At 38.2% G+C, this 22,763-nt stretch overlaps 1 protein-coding gene across 4 annotated transcripts in view; it reads right to left on the reverse strand.

Annotated features, from left to right (window-relative positions):
* RBM33 (RNA binding motif protein 33) overlaps nt 1-22,763 on the reverse strand; it is a 92,202-nt gene that overhangs the window by 63,703 nt on the left and 5,736 nt on the right. For all 4 annotated transcript variants that reach the window (XM_042888163.1, XM_042888164.1, XM_042888162.1 and 1 more), the window contains exons 2-7: nt 20,407-20,485; nt 14,198-14,246; nt 12,228-12,304; nt 9,389-9,689; nt 8,161-8,271; nt 1,932-2,103 (exon numbers count right to left, since the gene is read on the reverse strand). In XM_042888163.1, the coding sequence (XP_042744097.1) occupies nt 1,932-2,103; nt 8,161-8,271; nt 9,389-9,689; nt 12,228-12,304; nt 14,198-14,246; nt 20,407-20,485 (789 nt within the window). The remainder of the gene's footprint in view (nt 1-1,931; nt 2,104-8,160; nt 8,272-9,388; nt 9,690-12,227; nt 12,305-14,197; nt 14,247-20,406; nt 20,486-22,763) is intronic.

Consider the following 22,763-nt stretch of genomic DNA (forward strand, 5'->3'; position numbering starts at 1 on the left):
CTACATTTATCTATGAGATACTCTATTTTTACACGGTTTGCCCTGCACACACTTACTCTGATCTTGACTGTACAGTCTCTCACATGCATGCAGTTAATGCAGTGAATCAGCAATTATTTTTCTAGTGTCTCTAAGTGTCAAGATTAATTTCAATATCCCTAGTAATAAAATGGTTTCAAATGACATCTTTAATCAGCAAGAAAGAATGCACTCCTCCAATAGAGACAAGCTGTCACAAAAGGTCACCAAAATGTGACAGGATGAAAATTACGTTTGTAACTTCAACTGAAATGTTAATTTCTCTGTAAGTGTTTTCTCAACTATGTTCAGATGTTAAAGTAAGGAAATGAGGCTCTACAACAAAGTTTCATTTTTAAACCAGCCATATTTACAGAGCTGCCTTATAATCTCACAAGCAAGGAAAAAGCATTTCCTGAGAACAACTTCATACTATGTGATCAGTTATTTGGTCCTTTATCAACAAATTAAGACACAAAACTAGTACGAATAGGAGCCATTTCATAACAGCAAGATTGTATTTTGTCCAAAAAAGCAGGTTAAACAAGCTTTTACAAATTCACCCGCATTTGCATTATCTTCTCCTTTTAAGTCAGAGCTACATCCTAAATTACCCACAGAAGCAAGTCTAATTCTAAGCACTACTCTTCTAATATTCAAGCTGCAGTATAGGTTGTCTTCTCACTGGCTAGTCTCTTTTCCATACGTACAGACTAAAACCATAGATATGAAAGTGCATGCAACTGCAAGCCACTTCGCAATCATGTACTGAGATTCAGCCATTCCAATGTACTCTTATTTTTAAGAGAACCTGTTCTGTAAAGTCACTGGCACCTTTTTTACAAATAAGATACACTGTCTTAGGGTTGAAAGTACATTTGGAATGCAGAACAGCCAAAATGCCCCTTTTCCACGTAGATAGTTTTTGTGTGAACTCCTCCAGAGGGTTCTTTCAGTCCTGTTGCCATCGTGATCAACACTTCATTATGAAAACAGTGCGAAATGATGGCCTTTAATATACACCTTGCCCAAAATCATAAGAAATCATGGATGAGATGGATATCAATGGATGAGAAAGATATTAATTTAAAAACAAAAAACAAAAAATCGTACACTGCTGTCTCCCTCACAGCACACAGGGACTCAGAAAGCCTCAAAAAACACAAGGCAACTTTGTTCTATTTACAGACTGAAACAGGGCAGCTGTACAAAAGTTGCTTATCTACTGCTTCTTCTGAATAGTGATAAATTCATAAACCTGAAAAGAGAAGATGGGGCTTCCATATTTTTCTAGCACCCAAATAGGTTTGGGGATCAGCAAGTTATAATTTCTCCAGGCCAATCCAGCAGTGGGAACACAATAGGTTCTGAACATATTCCTGAGAGGGGAAAAAAGTAAGCAGAACAGCTATTTGACAGCAGAACACAGGCAACAAAGTCTAAGCACTATTCTTCTAGTATTCAAGCTCTAGTATAGGTTGTCTTCTCACTGGCTAGTCTCTTTGTTATATGTACAGACTGAAACCATAGATATGAAAGTGCATGCTTAGTGCATGCAAGTGTTATAAAGTGAAAATCTTCCTCAAGGAATTCCTTAAAATGTATTCCATGACAATAAGCAGTAAAACAAAGATCAGGCAGCCTCCACTTGAGAACAGCACAGCTTTTGAAGACAACACAGAAATGTCAAAGAAAAGACACTGCGCTCGCGTTCAAAATGCTGTAAGCTTAAACGTTACCACCAAGGAGACGGACACAGCACACACTGAAAATGACTGCAGACAACCTGGATAGAGGCCAGTCTAAGTTAAAAGAAGGTCATCCTATCTTTCACCAAAGCAGTTGTCAAAAGTTCTACAAAGCCTCTTAAGTTTCTTTTATTACAGCTCTTCAAAATTGCCACAGAATCTCACCCAAAGTTTCTGGAATGTTTCTCCTTTCTCTTGTCACATCTGAGAGTCTAATTATTGTTCCTTCTTTCCGTTCAGTTTTGAAACGTAATCTTCCAGACTCTTCATCATCATCTTCCTCTTCATCAGATTCCTCTTTTGTTTCTTCTTGAAGTTCCAGAGATTCAATAGCTGCCTGAATCACAAAATACAGACGATAATGCAAACTGAAAATCTACTTTCTTGATATCAGTGAGATTCAGAAGAAAAAGCTTCCTTTAAAAGATTGGTTGCCACTATATATTACAAAAAACTCAATGAATGTTAAGAACTTAGCAATTAAAAAACTCAGAAACACAACGTATAATCAATTATATAGTAATATCTACCAATAAAACATTCTGTGCTGCAATGCCATGAGAAATACAGAATCTCCAATAAAAACCATCACCAGGTTGCTAACTGCTTTTGAACACACTTATTCCATCTCTGAATTGACTAAGAGGCAATCCTGGGATACAACCAAATTCAAGTAACCCAAACACTCATTTTTTACTTTTTATTTTAAATTTCTTAACAACTACAAGAACTGCATTGTAGAAGAAAAAAATGCAGATAACCTCACATTTCTCAGCTTCACTCCTTTAGGTATGTATAATTGTAGTTGTCTTTATTTTTTTCTACTCTTTGAATATTTCTGATACGTAATTCATTGGGGAAGAGAATGGATTAAATGATTGCATAACATTTGAATATACTAAATTTGTATATTGGAATGCTGCTCCCTGGTCCTCATTTACTTGCCAATTCTCTCTGTAACAGAGAACATTTATTTAGATGAAAATGTCCCAATTGAAAATGGATTTCTCACTTTCAAATTAAAATATGTAAATAAACGTCATTTCCTGCACTGGCAAGATAAAATTAATGCTTAGAATGTTACACAAGTTATATTTAATTTCTGGAATTGAAAATTAAAAATCTTCTAATGTAATACGATTTTCCATAAATTATTTGGTTACTATAGTTGGCCATTTTTTGTAGAAGCCTACTTGCTCATTTCTTAGAGGCTGCACATGCAATTTAATTCTTTGTGAAGTCACTAAATACATCACAACTTTTACATTGCTTGGACAGTTCAAAAGTGAGTGAAATATAACATGCAAAAAGCGGTTTAATCTTCTAATTAACCAGATTGGTGCAGTAATTTATATGAAAAAGGCAAAAGGTGTCAGTCAGGCAGACAGATACTAAGTCAAACATCAAAAAAGGAATTAATAGCAGAATAGTGCAAAAGATTGCCTATTTCATCACCCAGGAGCCCACTTTTATATTAAAAAAAAAAAAATCACAAGAAAAGATAGGACCTGGCAAAACATCTTCAACTTATACAGGATTGCACAATGTAAGACCTTAAGCTCAAAGCTTCACCAGCTTTGGTCTCGTGTGTTCAGTTACTGGGCTTTATTGAGTTACTGATCCCACCTCATTTCCGATTACTGTTTATCCAATCTGAGCACATATTTAAGCATTGTACTTCCTGACTTTGTAGAAATTCTTCAAGGTAAAGTTAACCAAACAGTCTAAGTTTACAAAAAGCTCTAAGCCATATATTTTTAGAGATATTTATTTTACACACAGGCTTATCATATCAAATAATAAAATTATAAACAACAGACAGGATGGCAGGCAAAGGAAGTCCTTCAAGATTGAAAGAAATGCAAGCCTCAAAAATCCAAACTGAGAACAACTGGTATGATTAACATATCCACATGAAATCAGAACACCTCACAGGAAAGGCAGTTGAAACCGTTGGAAGAAAGGAGGCACGTTAACAAGGAAAAAATGTTAACATAGTTTAATAAAAACAAGGAACAGAAACAGGAAAGCTAGAAGTTTTCTGATTTAGCAGAGGGTTGTTAGGGTATGGTTAGGTTGTGGTTGACTGGATGATCTTGAAGGTCTTTTCCAACCTTGGTGATTCTGTGATTCTTCCAAGAAGGAAAGGCACAGCACAATACCTCCACCACATCTACACTTCAAAATACCTTAAAAGCCATAATTTCACTGTTCCAATGCTCGTTTTCCTTCAGGATCATGAAGTCATGGGACGGTTCCTTTGTGGGACAAGCTCTCATTATGCTGAGCACCTTGCTCTACTTCAGAACATAAAAACCCAGGCACATCTACTCTTGCTGCACATGCCTCTTAAAAGCTGTGCTCGTCCAGAGCTCTGCACATAGTTTGGACTGAAGAATCAGGCCCAGAATGGTTAACATGGCCATTTCTCCAACTTCTCTAGACCTGCATTACTCTATTATTCTCACTCACTTGATAACAACCCCGTGGTCTTTTGGGTCTAACTCACATTTTTCATCAGTATAATGCTCACACAACCTATTAACAAATAACAGCCACACAAGTGTTACCTATCAAAGGAAAAAAATATATTGAAAAGAGCTAATAAAAAAACAGGCACTGAGGAAAGGCAAGGCTTGAGAATGCTGACTGATGCCCAAGTCTGATTATACCTATTACTGAGGGATTATTTAGCTGAGATGGAGACGTGAACGTGTCAGACAGTCAACCATATGTTCTCTACATACAGTACCAGGAAAGGTTATCTGAGCTGTGTAGGAAAACACACCCTAGCCCACCATTTGTTTAATACCCTAGCCCACAACAACACAACTTGTTTAAGAGCTGTAGCACACAAGATACCCTTTTCCATTATCTGCTAGATAGGATGAATTGTTTTCCTGGTATTACAGTATACAAAAAGATGCTACTTTTCAGGAAAGAAATCAAGTGCAAGCACTGAATTAATAGGTAGAAGTACTTAAAGGACTCTAATTAATACCAGCTAATGGTGAATCCCTCTACACACATGAACAGCCCTGGAACAGCCACTCCACATCACCTGACTGGCCAGCCAGGGCTTCTTAGCAACTCTCCTCAAAAGAAGCTTCACATTGCCCGTTATGATACTTTGTGCAAAGTTCCCCTAGAGCTTTGCTGATTTTTCATTATTAGGAGAAGTAATAATGACCTTTCCCCTACCATCCTCATCGGATAACTACGCCTTAAATCCCAGTCACTGCCCAGAACTCCCCATGCTGGGTTATGACCTGCTACAGAGCAATGAGTGTTCCTGCACCAACAGCTTGCCAGGCAGCTGCAAAACTGATAACAGGCATAGAAAGCCCAAGGAAAGCAGCACAAAGCACTAGTCAGCATGCTCAGTGCTGATCTTAGTTCAGCATCCTAAAGATGGGACGGGGAAGTGTTCTGGAGACCTTTCTGCCATAATGCCAAGAGGCACAAACCAGGTAAGCACTGTAAAGGCTAAGTCATATTTCTTCCACAAGAAAAATTAGAAACGAAAAGAATCTTTTATTACTTTGCTGGCCTCTGGTAGCCCCTGCTTATCTGCTAACACTAAGCAGCAACTGCTCAATCCTAAGGGATCAAGAAATAACAGAGCAGTTAAGAGGGCATTACATCAATTCCAAGGACACCTACAGATGGAAAATGGGACTACAAAACAAACCTCAGAATTTCTAAGTATTTTTTGAAAAATATTTACAATCTGACTGTTCTGATTTGCAGCTTGTTATCATTTTCCTCCAGGCTGATAAGCAGTATCATGAAACTTGAGCGAAAGTGTAACACTAGAGATCTAGCTAAGCATAGAATGAACGCTCTCCCAACAAACACAAATGTTGGCTTTTTTTTTTTCCCTTTTATGTCTCTATTTTATAGAAAGAAAACAAGTATGCAGCATTTCTTTTTGAAATATTTACCATCTAAGTCCAATTTTTTTTACAAGCATAACTCAAGACATGGCTTAAAAGTATGCAATGAGAAACCTCCATCACTGACTCCACAGGAGATTGGTTCCAATATTAAAGTGACAATGGAATTATGAATTCTAATTCATTTTTAATGAATATTTTCTAGAAATAATTAGGGATATCATTCTTCTGAAAATATTTGGAACACAGTAACTCATGTAACTGACAGTTTTACTACATTTATTTGCTGCTGAAACACCTAGGCAGCAAGTCTTCCTTTCTATCTAGTGAGGACAAAACCATTTTCCGTAGTTTCCAAGGAAGCTCCACAGAGTGTTGCCACATTTCAAAATCCGAGTTCTAGGCACCAATTCAAATTAAATATCATGTGAGAAAGTATGCCTCAAAGCAGTTCTAGCCTGGCACTCCTTCCCACTCGAGTGCCACTCCAACAGGTCCCTCAATTCTGTTTTTATCAGCCTCCCCCATCGAGTTTCAGTCCTTCAGCCAGTGGGATTTTCTCTTGACTTACAAATTCTTCATGCAATACAGTACGGTGTTCATTTATTTGGGAGCTTTTTTTGGTCAAGGTTTTGTTGTTTTTTTTTTTTTTAAATGGGGAAATTGCTTAAGATATAGCACTGCAAAACACTTCAAGCTCTTTTCATTAACGAGATGCCAATTTTCAAAAATAACACTATTTAAATTGTACTTTATTTAACACGGCTCCAGTCTTGCGCTCTGTCTTCCACAGGAGAGATGCCAACGATTACTCGTTTGCAAGCTGTGAATGTTATCAGATTTAGTGAGGACTGTACATTACATAACATCCAAATAATAAAAATGTTTGTAGTTAAAGACATGCATCTGTATCATATGCAGAAGTGCATACTCTGGCTCACTCTCCTTGTGGTATATTCTTTGGGAGAATCCAATTGGTAGCCTACATACAAAAGTAAATAAAACACACCTGGAATGGAAAAGAAATAAAAAGATAGTACTATCTTGGAAATAAAGCTGTAGCAATCTGCAAAGCATGCAAATCAAGTCAGAATATAGATCAAGTGCATAAAGAAGCAGACAAAACATTTGCATTCCATGTTGAACAACTTCTATTAAAAAGTCAATTAAAAACGCATTCATGTTGCCTTTTGAATAAAAACAACTGAATTCTGAACTAGAAAAATTTCAACTAATCAAGAGTTCTGTAATAAATATTCCCTATATTCTAAATACAAAGCTGTGCTTTCTCTAAGCAGTAAGTTTGACAGAGAAATCAGTACTTGATTTTATATAACACGCAGTGCTCTCACCATCTCACAGAGCCCTTGGATGCAGATAGCACAAGTGCAGACTGCTTTTAGAACACAAGAGAACTGTTTATCCAGTGAATGGAGAAAAAGTAGTTCTTCAAGTGTTGTACTAGTTGTTTGTTTGCTTTTTTTTAAGGATAAGTTTAATACAAACGAAATAAATGATATTTAAGTTATATGTGGTTGAGGATGTCACACCTGCACAGAAGAGTAAACACTACAGGCTGTCTTTCAATATCTCTGCTCCTATACCAAAGAATGCTATTTTAAGTTTTATGCAACTGGAGAGTACCACAGCACACCCATTTGCTAGCACCTCAGAGAAGAATGCTCCTGTGTCTTTGAGGAATTAATTTTCTGATGAGTTCAGTCTCCGCAGAGGGCACACACTCTGACTGCACTTCTCAGCAGGTATCACACTCAATCCTATTTAATTAAGAACTGGATAAAAGTAATATGAAACCAGATTCCTGGTGGGGAAAGGAAAAAAAAATCCCTCTGCAGCAAGCATCTGGTGTGGAAGGCAAATTAGTAACAAGTATGATATCAGTGTTTCAGGCTGTAAGATATACTTGAACAGTTTTTGGCACATGCTTCTTCCCTGCAAATGAAGGAACTTACCCCTCCCTTCCTAACCAAAGAGCTAAAGTGAACTTCACAGAAATTTCTGTCCCAATACAACTTCTTTCAAAACAAAGACTTCATCTTTGTCATAATATTCATATTATGTTCTCACTCATCCTCAAAACGTGATACCAGGAAGCTCCACCATCACTCTTAACAGCAGGAAATCACCTATCTGAAAAGTGATGCACCACTGCTACCAGAGATTTTAAACAGCCTAACCACAGTGCACTGTCATTGTTCTCCTACTCCAAAGGATTTCTAAAATTTCTAATGCTGAACCTAAGATTAAACACAAACACTTTGAACTCTCCTACAATTATCAGCCCAAGGTGCAGAGAGCACTCCGTGTACCCAGCAGTGCTATTACATTAGATGCTATCACAGCTCATCTTTATATAAAAAGAGTAATGGCACCAATAATTCAACACTGGCAGAATTGCATTGGTTCTTACCCAGCAATACTGCCAATTCTAATTTTGAGACAACTCAATTTGGTTTTCCATTAAATTCATGACATACCTCTTCAGATTCATTTGTCATTGTCTGTGATTCTTCCAGCTCCTCATCAGCTGTATACTCTCCTTGTTCTTCCATTGCTTGCTGATTGTATGACTGCATGTAATCTTCATCCTAAAACAACAGTGCAAGAAACTGTGAAGACACAGGCCAACTTTACAGAAACAAATCCATCAAGAAACAGGCTCTGGATGCATTGTTATCATTTTCAGAACTGGATGATAATTGTATCCATCAGAATTCTCAACTATAAGTGATAGATCATAGGAGGCATAATTATTAGGCTTTTAACTAGATCATAATTTCAATATTATTAAAAAAAAAAAAAAAAATGTTTTCATTGTTTCCAATAATGTCATCTCATAAAGCTGCCATCTGATTCTGTACTTCTACATCCTTTGATGAAGCAAGAATTGCAGTAATTTCTTTCCAGAAGACATAGGTACCCACAGCATACACACATTAACACCAGATTTTAGTCCAACAAAAACAAACATTCTTAGAAAACAGAGATCATTTACAAATGAATGAGTTACATTCTGTACAGTTCTCAATAACTCCGTATACTTCTGATCAATAAAGGAGAACAAAAATGTCCTCTCATGAAGTCTGATGACGTTTTAAGACATCTCACTGGTCACATACAGTGTTAATTAAGATTATATCATTTATCTAGCAATTAAAGCCAGCACTTGTTCTCTAACGTACTGTTTAAAACATACCAAATTATGCAGGTGACATTTTCTGAACTAACCTCCAATCTCTTTATTCAGGTTTAGACAGTTCTCAGTTACAAAAAGGATGAACAAGCAGGACATCAATCACTTTGGGATATTAGCACCTTAAAGATGTCTTTAGCAGGTCAATAATCTTTTCACCTTCGAAAGACTTTATCAGATCTTGCCTAAAGCTTGGATAAAAGCTTTTGCATTAAGTACTTCTAACAATTGGCAGTGTATCTCCACCACACAAAGCTGTTTTCTTCTTTAAGGATACAATCCTCAAGGTCATGATTCTCAACTGCCTTCCAGCATGACAAAGGAGCATTACCTACCGCCAAACAAGCTGTCAACACAAACTTTGTCACAGCCTAGATAAAGAAACTGGCAGACAGTGATAATAGGTCTAATTTCCCCTCCTCCCTAGGGAGGTAAACAGTTTTCAAATCAGTCTGAAACCCTATGCACGTGAAGCAATGTTATCTTCGAAGATACAATAGAAAGAAACTCACTGGAAATTCATCCAGGGGTTCATTGATTTCAAGGTCTAGCACTTCATCATCTTCTCCAGGCTCTTCCCCATATTCTATTTGGTCTTCTGTCAGTTCAGGATCGTTGCCTTCGTAATGTCCTTCCTCAGAATACTCTGAAGCATACACTTCAGGTGCTTCAGATTTGTCGTAACCAATTTCATCTTCTCCTTGGTTGTACCCAGACCCATGTTCGACTGATGGATCGTTGATGCTCTCAGAGAGTTCGTATGATGCAAACATGCCGGACGTAGCATTGAGGCTAACCGTGACACCTTGAGAACTGCAGCGTAAGGGCAAAAGATTAAAAGGCTGAAGTATAAAACCCTCAAGTGTGCACACAAAGGCTGAGCAAAATAATACATATTTTGTGAGTCTATGAATAAAATTGTACCTCACACACTATTTGACTCTATGCCATGCTCTCACAATGCATACTGTACTGCAGCTTATCACTAGCTGCAGGCTATTTGACCAGGGGAATCAAACCAGCCAGATGGTTTAACAGGTCAAACTGGCAAAAGTCCTGCTCAGTAACCAAAGCAGGCTGGATTTAATTTTAATTCCAAGACTAACAGAAAATTCACTAAGTTACCATAACTGCATCTGCTTTCCCAATCTCTCAAACCTGTAAATCATTTTTCAATTGTATGCATTAATATTGTTCATTCTTAATTACAATGAATTTGTTTGTTTGTTTGTTTTTGACAGATTCACTATTCTAATATAATACATATTGTCAAAATTACAAATACATATGCATGTCTTCTAAATGCCTAAGATTCTAAATTAGTAACAGCACTGGTATAGACAAGGAATAGAAGCAAAATAAAACATCAAGAAGATTATCTGGAAGAAAAGCAAAACTCAGAATTTACTGTTTGACACAGCTAGTGTCATCAACACAGAAAAGAATGACTCATTAACACAGACCAGTTATAAAAGCAGGGACAAAAAGCTCTTTGATTTGAGAGGTTCTGGGTACAAGGAAAAAAAGATTGCTTTTTGTTGTTGCTTTTTAAATTACATTCCTATTATCAACCATTTTCGTAAGTTTGAAGGCACAAAAATCAAGGCAGCTTTGAGCAATTTGCATCTATCAGATGGAGAAGATTTAACACAACCAAGACATTATGCAGGATTATCATTATCCTCTCAACTATAGAGGCAGACGAGTTTCAGTGGAAACAAAGGGAGAGGAGTGGACCAAAGCTTTCATATCCTGGCAATAAAGCTGCTAAAAATGCAATAGTTTTCTACAGAAACCTGCTTCCACTACTACACTTAGGTACTTTCTCAGCACTAATACAGTCACATAGCTATCCCTGCTGCCCATAGCTCGCAAGGAGGAAATACAGAGCAGAAACAGCAAGGATTTCCCATGCTGAAGGGAACAGACCACTCCTGCAAGGAGGAAGAGCAGCCAGTACAGAGATGAATGGTCAGAGATATTTTACCTCACCATCATCAAGCCAACAAAGGGAGGCATCCCCATGTCCTAATCCAGACCAAAGACAGGAAGGAGGTTTCAGAGCAACACCAACATAACCATTCAGAACATACACCTGCACAGCATGACACATCAAGAACAGCAGCACCCGAAGGAAGAGGTCATTAAAAACAGCAGTCATACTGCATTACAAGCATCTTCCAATACCTTTCAATCCAGCTCAGAACTATTAAGGCTTGCTTACAAGACATCCTTGTAAACAGGTTGTGCAAAGTTTTGCAAATTACTTTCTGCTTGATAGCTGTACTTATTTTGTAAACATTCCCCAAATGAGGTTTATCAGGAAGAAGAATCCAAGGAAACCAGGAGAAGCAAATGCAATCGATTGAGAGCTTGAACTCAAGAACTTTGGACTTACTGTACAGGCTTAATAGGCTAAATAATATTAACTAATTCACCTTGGACTGCATAAAGTTAAGAGTTAATTGCACATGCAATGCTATGATACACAGCAGGATCACATACAAGGGGAGAAAGGAGGAGAGAGGTAAGGATAGAAAAGACTCAGCACCTCCAAAACTTTGAGAGACTCTGTGGCAAGGTTGGCCCCACAGTCTCTCCCTTTACTCAAATAAAGAAAGGGAAAGACACTCCTCTGCCTCTTTTTGGGATAAAGATAATTGAGCAAGCCTATTAGAACCAAAATTTTCACAACACTATTAAGACTGCCGTTTGGATTTGTAATGCACCTAATTTAAGTGCTAATTTAAGATCTGTATCAACATACATCATTCACAGGGCAGACTCCTCAAGCTCCCAAACAACTACATCCTTGCTTAACCCTAAAAACCTCACACAAATTTCCTGCTGTGTACTCTATACATATATTTAAGCCACGGTTGAAGCTTTATAAACTCTGGAGCTCCACTCCTCAAGATATTCAGGGATAAGATACATTTTTAAAAGCAGAATGGCAGTGAAAGGACTTGTCAGGAGGAGAAAGTCTACTGCAACAGAAACAAGGCATAGAACACAAGTTCTGCAAGACTCACAGATAGTCCTAAACAGCACAGGAGATGTCATTTCTTCAAGTTATTACTATTTTTTTTAGTATAGATTTTGATTAAGTTAATTTTATTCAAATAAGCTAAACATCATTTTACTCATTTGCTAATAATGCTACTGAACACACTATATAATACACCATTAAGTAACTAAGAAGCAAAAGTAGGTTTCAAATATATAACAATTTCAGTATAGCTAATAATGAAACTAAAGCTATCATCAGTGGTAGCCATTAACACTTTGCATATATTGGTTGTGCATGTAACTTCACAGTTATCCAGAACACAGGCTTTAGAAAAGAGATACCGAAATTCTTGTTCCTCTTCATTGTCACTCTGCAGGAGGTCATCATTCAGCTCTTCATCTGACAAGTCTGATTGATTCTAGATTTCAGAAAAAGTCAATCATTAACAGAAGAAGTACACAAAGTTTAACTACAGAAACTACTTAAACTTCTGAACATTGGCATTATTTTTTAATGAGGAACATATTTCAGACTGAGACCATATCTCCAATGAAATTACCTAATTCAAGAAAAAACAACACTAAAAAAACAACAAATCTGTAAATAAACATTTCACAGCCTTACTCAGATTTGCCCAGCTATCTAGACTTTCACTGAGGTATTCCCATGCGTAGCTAAATATGACAACTCATTTGAAAGACCAGGATAAGAGAAACGTTAACATCAGTGCTCCTATTTACTGCCTTGTGACCCTGATGTATCAGGCAACTCAAGAAAAACACCCAGTTACACCTCTTTCTAAAGGGCAGAAATACTTAGGAGGCCGGAGGACATGATGTAATGATATTAAGAACATTGACACAACATAATTTGCTTTCAAGTGAAGTAAAAATTTATAAAATATTGTGACTTTTCTAAACTCCTTATTTGCCAATCATAATTTCACTTTCTTCATACACATTTTTTAATTATTTTGTTCTAAATAATCACACACCAGAAGGAGAGAACCACGGCTTTGCTTATCCACATTATTCCCATCGCTCTGAAGTAACAGGGGCAGAAAGGTTACACAAGGATAGTACTGAAAGTACTGAGATAGGATTAAGTAGAAGCAAGTTTAGATTGAACAGCTCAGGGAAAACTCCCCAAGAAGCCTAGCACTACTCCACCACTCAAGTCCATACCCACACAAACTGCTGAGCACTAAGACATAAAACTGCAAACACAACGAAGGAGGGCACAAGTCTCATCAAACACTGGAGAAATACAATACTGGTAATATTCACACAGATTAATTTCAGTAAGTGAGCAGCTTTATCAAACTCACATTTTAACTACTGTATATATACAAATATAGTTAACATTTGGATAACATTTAACATTTTGGATAGCCGGTCTATCAGACAACAGGATTTCCTATCTTAACAGAAATTACTGACAGAGCAATTTCACAAAGCTAGCTTTTAATATTTAGAGTGTGGAAACCACATCAATTAAAACTCAACTTCTACCGGATCTGGGTGACTTAAGCCTAGTCATCTTCAAACATAACTTTAAAAACTATTTCATAAATTAACTCATTTAGCAGATAAAGGGGCAAGGGGCAACTAGCCAGTTTTGATTTCCCAAGCATTAAATCCTATCCCCTCCTTCAGGCATCAGTTCTGTTATACGGTTCTATTTTGTAAATTCAATTATGTTCTCCAGCATTAGCTGCTCCTTTCCTTCCCCTTAGCAGGGGAAATCCTCTGCCTACCTGCTCCACAAAATAGTAGCACTACCTACAGATACTATTGACTTTTTACGTTCTTTTGTTGTTTTACTTTTCTCACTGCCCAGGATGAATCAGAGCACCTCACACAGACCTCAGCACTGCTGGGAATGAGCAGCACAACATTACTGGTATTCTTTAAATAGCTTTACACAGACAGGAAACTGACAGTTTAAATGAATTCTCAGGAATGCTTCAGGAAGCTTTTTTTTTTTTTTTTTTAATTAAGTCAATTTGAACTTCAGATAAATCAATTTAGAGAATCAACTCTTTTTTGAACTGTATGTTTCAAGAACAAATACTATTTCAGAAAAAAAAAAACTTAAAATTATTAAAAACCATCATACTTTGAGGCATTTCACTAAAAGACACAGGCACAGATTGCTCTGCTAAAACAGCAGATCTCAGATACTCGAGCAACATGGTTGTCTTTGGGGATGTTTGATACATGAAAAGTCACATCAAATAACTACAGTGAACGAGATGAATGAAGTTCACATTTCAATACGCATAACAACTCGTTTAATGTACATCTCTTACCTTTTTGCCAGCAAGCAAATCCTCTCCAAGCAAATCATCTTCAAGTTCACTGGAAAATATTAAGACATTTTTCAAAGCTGAACCTCAGAAAACTGAAAGACACATTATTTCGGGTACATGGCTTAGGAAAGTAACTTGAGAATTTTTACTGATTCCACACAAAGCTTTCCTTTCATCGAAACATTTAGCAAGTTGAAAAAAAAGATTTTAAAAGTAACCGCAAACCAGACACATTAAAGTAACACTGCTGTTGTGCAAACACTTCATTTCTCTTTATCCCTTTCCAAATCCATCCTATCATGACAAAGTACAAAGACCTAGGCAAAGCATATTGCTTTATGACATGATTAGCCAGATCCCTGCTCCAGGTCCTCCTTTTTAAGGCCTCTTGGGCATACTGTCCAAATTGTTCCTTCCCACTTCCCCACAGAAGCTACAGGTGAAACAATGCCATGCTGCAGGCAGGACTCAGCCTCCAGGCTACACCATCCAAGCTGCATTTGAAGAAGAAAGCACTTGGAAACCAGCTAACCTGGGAGGCATTAAGGCCTATAGATTTTGTGAAAGCTCCAAGCTTCAGGAGGAGGAAATAAAGACAGGTCGAACAGACATCCGTGGGACTACAGAAATCAGATCTGTGGCTCTCCACCACTTTGGGAATGACTAAGAATTCAGGAAACAAAAATACAAGGTTTTGGCTCACAAAACTTCTTCCATCATATAAAAATCTCTGCCATAAAGAGGATGCAACAATAAGGAACTACACTCCTATGATTTAGAACAAGTTGTTCTCTCCTCAGTGAAAAGGTTGTCTAGCCCCAGGAGACCCACCCTTCAATACAAAATACTTCTTACTGCCAAATGCCAATATTAGAACAAGCACGAGCTAATACTAAAATGAGATGACAGTGATTTGATGTATGAACTCTAACTCAAGAATCAGAATCCATTTTAACCTACACCCACTTAAAAAAAAAAAAAAAAACCCACAATCAATCAAATTACATACAAATTAAATACCCCAAAGTGAGAACAGTCCTTATGAGCAGAATCAAAAGCAAAGATAGTTTTCATAGTATTTCTGCCCACAAAAAAAGAATGTATTTGCCACTCTTTCAAAGCAACTAGAAAGCAAAGTCATATTGGAGTAAATGTGTAAGAGCTCTTTAGAGCTCCAGAGGAAGACTTAAAGGCAATCCCAAGGCATAAAGCATTGCTAGAGTTGACAGATAAACCTTGTTAAGACCTAGCTAGTGTACAGATAGCGCCTGAAAACATAAAAAACAATCTTCTGAGAAAAGTGATTATTTTCTATATCAGCACTAAATAGGATGTTATCATCTGCACACAGTATTTGTCCGTAGTTACCGATCTCAAACAGTTCCAGGAATGACTGAACATTAATAGCAGCTGTTCTGTGATCACTGTGAGCAATATTAAGCACAAATTAGGCCATAAGACATACCACGCATTCAGTGAGTAGAAGAGCTAGAATTTAAGCCCTTCATTTCAGAGACAGAAAACTTTCTGTAACAGAATTGTTTCCAGAACAATTTAAAGCCAAACCCAAGGTAGGGAAACAAGTCTGATCTCTTCAGCACAGAATCAGCTGCCAGTAACCTGACAAATGCACCGAGATTTGAAAACACTTCCCAGCAGTACAGTCCACCACTGACAGCTTTTAATAAATAGCACCAAACAAATTGCAAGAGACAGCAAGCATGTGTTGCACAAACATTCAAAGACAAAAGCAAGTCAAGCTAGTAAGAAGTTCGGATCAGAACTGTAAAACAATGAAAGATTGACTTTATTGTCTAAATATATTTAGGGCTATTCAACATATCACTAAAAAACTTTTGATGTGATTACTTTCCTTTTTAAGAAAGACTTGATCAATAGAAGTAATTGCAAACATACTCTAAATATAACATGACAATCAAAAAAATTGCACTAGCACATAAACGAAGCTCATAACAACTGGGAAATTGTCATAGTTCATAGTGTTTTTCTATGTTTACATTGTTTTTTTCTTCTTCTAAATGAGCAAAGTTGGTTACTATTTGAATAAACAAAGAAATAGTGGAAAGCCTACACAATAAAGCATACATAGCTCAAGCTTCTTTTAAATAGCTAAATCTGAAGTTACAGGTCAGAAGGAAGAGGAACCAGAATTACCAGATCTCACTTCTTAAAGCAACTAACAAAACCACTACTACAAGATTTTAGGTCAGCAGGGAAAAATAGAGAAAACCAAATGGCTGCAAGCTGATACCAAAGCCATACAAAACAAATTAAGCTGGAATAAAAGTACACACCCGTGACAGTTCCAAAGGAAACTGATCCTCACTATCACCAAGACAAAAGTCATGCTAATGCTGCAGTTCTAAGAAAGTAGGGCTACAGTAATCAAATAGTTTGCTGCTCTCAGAAGAGACAGACTCATTACCTGCCCTTCTTTGACTTCAATATTCATTGTTCCCCCCACTGAATAAATTCAGCTCACCAAACCAGCAAGAGAAAATACCCTCAAAAAAGAAACACAACAAAATGGAAGACATTTTTTGCCAGTACAGAGAAACTGTCCCAGAGGAGAGTCAGAAGAAATAAATGTCCACAAAAATCAACTATCAAATCACTTTTGTCGTCTCACTGAACAGCACCAGAACGGTACATTTCTCCCAAACTCAAGTTTGCAGCTACTTCTAGAGATAAACGTATAAGTTAACAGCCCGTGATAAACACATCAGATTATATGGGCCTTTCTGGCCTCTGATTTCATGAGCATGCCCCATTAAACATGAGCAGTAGCAAGGACAAATGTTTTGGGAAAGAATGTTAATAAAACCAGAGAAAAGTAATGGGAAAAACTCTCTAAGAACAATGTGATATTTGTACTCCAAAATAACAAAACCCTTCTGATTCTCAGTAATCACCCTCCACTGTTTGAGAACAGAAAGAGCTGGGAATTCAAACTGGTTTACATGCCTGGGGGATGGGACTCTTAAGAAGCAATGCAGTGCATGTGTGGATGGATGACAAATCAGCCCCTCGCCCTCCTCCCAGAAAAGTAAGGAAAAGTTGCAAAACGAAGCACGAGGAATCAAAAAAATCCCATGTTCATTTATTATTTTCAGTAAACCACGTCCTATACAGAACAGGGCCAGCAGTTACAAAGTTTCAAGCAATTATGTTAGGCAATAACATACTCAGGAGCAAGGTATTCACAGTCGCCCAGACAAACACAGAAGTCAACACTTCCACAAGAGAGCACTGCAATCTATGAAAAAGTAGTATTAAAATATTAATAATTCTAACATTTGCAAATGAAATAATGCTCCATTAGATAAATTTGTAGGAAGTATTCTCTCAAATGATCAGCAAGATGACTCGGTGATCAGCCTGGTGGATGAGGGAAAGGCTGCTAACATACTCTATATATGCCAGCAAAGCTTTTGGCTTTTTGTCTCCCATAGATTTCTCCTGGGGAAGGTGGCAGCCCACGGCTTAGACAGATACACACTTTGCTGGGTAAGGAACCAGTTGGAGGGCTGGGCACAGAGAGTAGTGGTGAATGGAGTTAAATCCAGCTGGTTACTGGTCACGAGTGGTGAACCCCAGTGTTGGGGTCTGTCCTGTTTGGTATCTATACAGATGACCTGGACAATGGGACTGAGGGCACCTTCAGCAAGTTTGAAGATGACACCAAGTTGAGAGAAAGTGCTGACCTGCCTGGGGGTAGAAAGGCCCCTCAGAGGGACTTAGATAGGCTGGATAGCCAGGCTGAGGCCAACGAGATGATCTTCAACATGACCAAGTGCTGGGTCCTTCACTTTGGCCACAACAACCTCATGCATCACTGCAGGCTTTGGTAGAAGGCAGGAAAGCTGCACAGAGGAAAAGTATCTGGGAGTATTAGTCAACATCCAACTGAACATCAGCCAGCAGTGTGCCCAGGAGGCCAAGAAGGCCAATGCCATCCTGGTTTGTATGAGAAATAATGCAGCCAGCAGGGGTAGAAGGTGATCGTCCCTCTGTACTCAGCTCCGACAAGGCCACATGTACTGTGTTCAGTTTTGGGCTCCTCACTACAAGAAAGTCATCTAGGCCCTGAAGCGTATCCAGGGAAGGGCAACAAAGCTGTAAGGGGACTGAAGCACAAGTCCTACAAGGAAAAGCTGAGAGAACTGGGATCGCTTACTCTGGAGAGCAGTCTGGAGAAGAAAAGACTCGGGGGGACCTTACTGCCCTCTACAGCTACAAGAAAGGAGGCTGTGGTAAGGTGAGGGTCTGCTTCTTTTCCTGTGTCACAGCAACAGAACAAGAGGAAACGGCCTCAAGTTGTGCCAGGGGATGTTCTGGTTGGATATTAGGAGAAATTTCTTCTCCTAAAGAGTGGTCAGGCTCTGGAACAGGTTGTCCAGGGAGATGTTTGAGCCACTGTCCCTGGAAGTTTTCAAGAAATGTGGAGACGTGGTACTACAGAACATGGTTTAGTGGGCAACGTTGGTGGTAAGTGGATGGCTGGACTAGATGATCTTAGAGGTCATTTCCAACCATAATGATTCTATGAATCACCAGTACTGAACCTGAAACCACTTCCCTTACAATTTTACTACAGAATAAATAAAATACAACTTCTAATAATAAATCAAGAAGAAAATGAAAGCAAATTTGAAAGACAAAGCATTTGTCTAAAACTCTGTGTTTCAAAGCCTCAGCTTAGTGAAAATACTCCATAACCTTTCTCAAGTCCTATGAAAATAGCTTTGCTACCAGGGGTTTACCCGTAGCAATGCACTACTTCTTCCAGTGGGGTAACTGTTTGACTCTTCCAAACCACTTTTTTACAGTAACAGTAGCTCAGGACATGATTTAGTAGAGGGTTGTTAATAGTTAGAGTAGTGTGGTTAGGTCGTGACTGGACTCAGCGATCTGTAAGGTCTTTTCCAACCTGAGCGGTTCTATGATTTAGCCATTCTAAGCCAAGGTAGGAGAGCTACAAAACAAATGGGGCCAATCAACATCTAAAAGTCTACCATGAAGTCAGCAGCAAAAGGAAAAAAGAAAAAAAAAAGATATTCTACTACCAACATTTGTCCATGATATTGGTTTCAGTAATTCTGAGGTGTCTCATGCTACCTCAAACACGACATCACATTTCTGGGGCTGGGAGGCAGCACAGTACAGCGAGTTGCCTCCAACAAGTTATTTTAATTGCATTCTCAAAGCAGATCAGTTCCTTGATGCAGTTAACCATCCAACCCACAGCTGTGCTGGCATGACAGAGCAGCAATATCCTTCACAGCAGAACACTGTACACTCAAGATATTGTCTGAGTTCCTTATTCATTCTTACTTGCCTCCTAGAGCAATAAGAACTGCTCACTCAGCCTAGCAGGAAAGCACGGAAGAGGAAACTAACTAATCCCTTAGGAATGACAATAAATGCAGAGTAGCTGGTTCACTCCCAGGGCTCAGCTCAGTGGAAAACTACTTACAGTAAAGTTTGTTTACTACAATCACAAGAGTGATTATTAGATAAGACTTGTTTCATTTTTTTCCCCTTTTTCACAGTGAAACCTGGTGACAACTGGCACAGTCTGAACAAGCCTCTCAGCTGCCAAACAGGAATAACAAAAAAAATCAACTTCACAGGAAGTGAAAAGTTCTCTCCCATAAAGAACAGACAAGTCAAATCAGCAGTTAGACATAGGTTTTTTAGAACACACACACACTCTCCAAAAATAACCAAGTTCATGCATATTTCTAAATCCTCATAGCTGTCATATATTTTTCAATAGAAGGTCATATGTAAGCTCCGTTACCAAAGGATTTTGAAGAATTTAAACATCTATTTTAAAAATCCCCAAATTCAAGTACTAGCAAAAAATCTGTTTAAGCCAATTATTAAGACTCTACTAAAGATGTAGAGGAAAACCAGGACAGTAATTGTAAATTTAATTACACACCACAAACGCTTTATACTTATCTAATTTTAAATAGCATCTCTTCATAGTGCTCTCTATATTCCTCAAGGCAAGTATACATTTGGCACAGTCTAACATCTGCTGACACAGGCATAACAACCAACATCTTCATTAGTATCTAAATGTGCACTACTGCAAATGTTAGAATACAAAATGTGAGAATCAGAAAACACAGCGATGTCATTTAATATACAGAAGCTGAACATAAAAATATTCTACTCACCTGTCCCACTCATCATCTCCAGCTCTTCTTCTCCAAGATCTTTCTGCACCAGGCTTATCAAATTGATCAAAGTCATCATCTGTTTAAAAACAAAACAAAAGAAAAGGCAACTACGTGAAATAATTCTTATTGAAATTCAAGGTTGTTTCTAAAGCAACCACTTCAGAGACAGAAGCTTCCCAGGAATTCATGAAGCTCAAGCACACTGGAGGTCAAGGAAATGATGTCCAACAGTTCTTTGTTTGCCTTGTGCGCATCACACCCATCCATCCACACCGGGGTCCTGGAAAGGTACTCTGAAAATGGCAGCAAGCATCAGCACAACACAGGAAGGCACTGGCAACCCCAAGAAGTCGAAGGAAGCGAAGGAAGTCAGGCGTAAAAACCCTTCAATTGTCTCAGCCAGAGTTTAAAAGAAAACAAACTACACAAGAACTGGAATTAGCTTACACTGTTACTAAGCATACAGATATCCAGTCATCCTCCAGCACAATCTGTGCTCAAGTCTTTGTCTAAGTACAATGTCAACGATCAGCTGGTTTTCTGCTTTTCTGCCCTTAACAAGCCTCCAAAAAAAAAAAAAAAAAAAAAAAAAAAAAACACAAACCCAAATCTACCTTTCCTCTTAAAACTCAATCCCAACATCCTTTAGTGAGCATTCACCACATGCAACACCACATCTATTCACTTCTTCACATAACCAAAATACAAGTATTAGTGACCAATACAAATCAAAAAGAAAAAAACAACATTAAAAATTGAAACTTCTTTTAAAAACTGCTGGCTTAGTGATGTTCCCATTTTCTATCATACGTAACTATGAAAATAAGACTGCTCAGTATGAATTACAATGCAATAAAAGATGTGTGGCAACTCGCTGCTTTTGAAACAGTAGACAAAAACAACTCTCCTTGATTCCATTTACTGCCCTCAGATATGGCTATATTTTAAATGATATTCTGTGTTTTCACAACTAAAACAAACTCCGAACTTCCACCTCTCTGCTCAAACATCCACGTACCACAATCTCCTTCAATTCCTATCCTACTTATAAGGAAAAGCCAGATATTCAGACACAGACTATCCTCCTCTTGAACACCAAATTATCCAATTTTGTGGTCACTAAAAGAACTGCCACATTGTTTTCCCTAGAATCATTCAAGACCATGCAGCAGGGATTATCACAGTGGATTGCCATTTTAAGGCAGAAATACCCTGCAGTGCCACTGTTCTTACAGCTGAACTGCAGTAATGCACTCACTTGATACAACCACCTACAAAGGTTGTTTAAAGTAATATGCCTGAGTTTGCAGTAACCCAAATTAGGAATGCTCACAGACTAAGTCAATGGAAAACAATCATCATCACCACAAAGTCAGCAATTTCTTTCTATGATCTGCCTGTTTTCCTTGCAAAAAAACCTGAGGTTTTGTGTCCCAGGTACCACCTTTAGAAGCATAGAGCATTTCATTATAAACCAACACAGCTTGAAGATCTTAGTTCTGTCATGATGAAATCCAGCACACAACTCTTACACAGATGGACTTGAACTGCAGCTAAGTTTAAATCTAGACAACACGCACCAAGCTATACGCCAAAATCTTCTTCTCTGTTAATGTTACTGTACAGCAAAAAAGAAAAACTCTTCACTACAACTCAGTATCTTTCTAGGCCAGATACTTCTGTCTCACTGACAGGAAAGTGCTTCCACTTAATATTACTTCCAACGATGAGAACAAATTCCTGCCAAATTTCTAGTGCATGTCTGGACCCCCATTCAGTCACTGACACAAACTTCAACTCTTCCAACCTCTCAAAAATCCTCCCATTCTACTGAAGAGCAACTCCTACCAAAATCCAAAGCTGCATTACACTCTTTCAAAACTCTTTTCACAAGTGCTGTGTGGCAGGATGCGTCCCAAAGCCTCAGCAATGCCCAGTCAGTGTGTGTGCAGTGAGTGGAGCTTCCAAGAGCTGCTCCAGATGTCCCCATCACTTCCTTGCCATCATTTCCCATCTCATTACACACTTACAACACCAGGATCTTTGTGGCAAGAGAGGAAGCTTTTTTTTCTAGGCTTTATACTTATCTGTCCCTTGGCATTTGACACTGACAACAAGCACCACAAATTATACCACTTTGCCATGGATCATCATCGGAACACAAAGTAGTTCTTAAATCTCCTTTAGAAAATCAGGTTACCACCCAGCCATGGACCTGCAAACATTATTCAGTCCCAGATTCAAGGCTTGAGACAGCAAACACTGAAATGGGCACCGAGGCCTTACACATGCAGTGCCACTTGATATTTAGCGTATCTCTGGCAGAGTGGCTGGAGGTTTTGTTTCTGAAGCTA

The sequence above is a fragment of the Lagopus leucura genome, unplaced genomic scaffold (genome assembly GCF_019238085.1).
Source record: "Lagopus leucura isolate 7727_CA_CO unplaced genomic scaffold, USGS_WTPT01 Super-Scaffold_100157, whole genome shotgun sequence".
Classification (NCBI taxonomy): domain Eukaryota; kingdom Metazoa; phylum Chordata; class Aves; order Galliformes; family Phasianidae; genus Lagopus; species Lagopus leucura.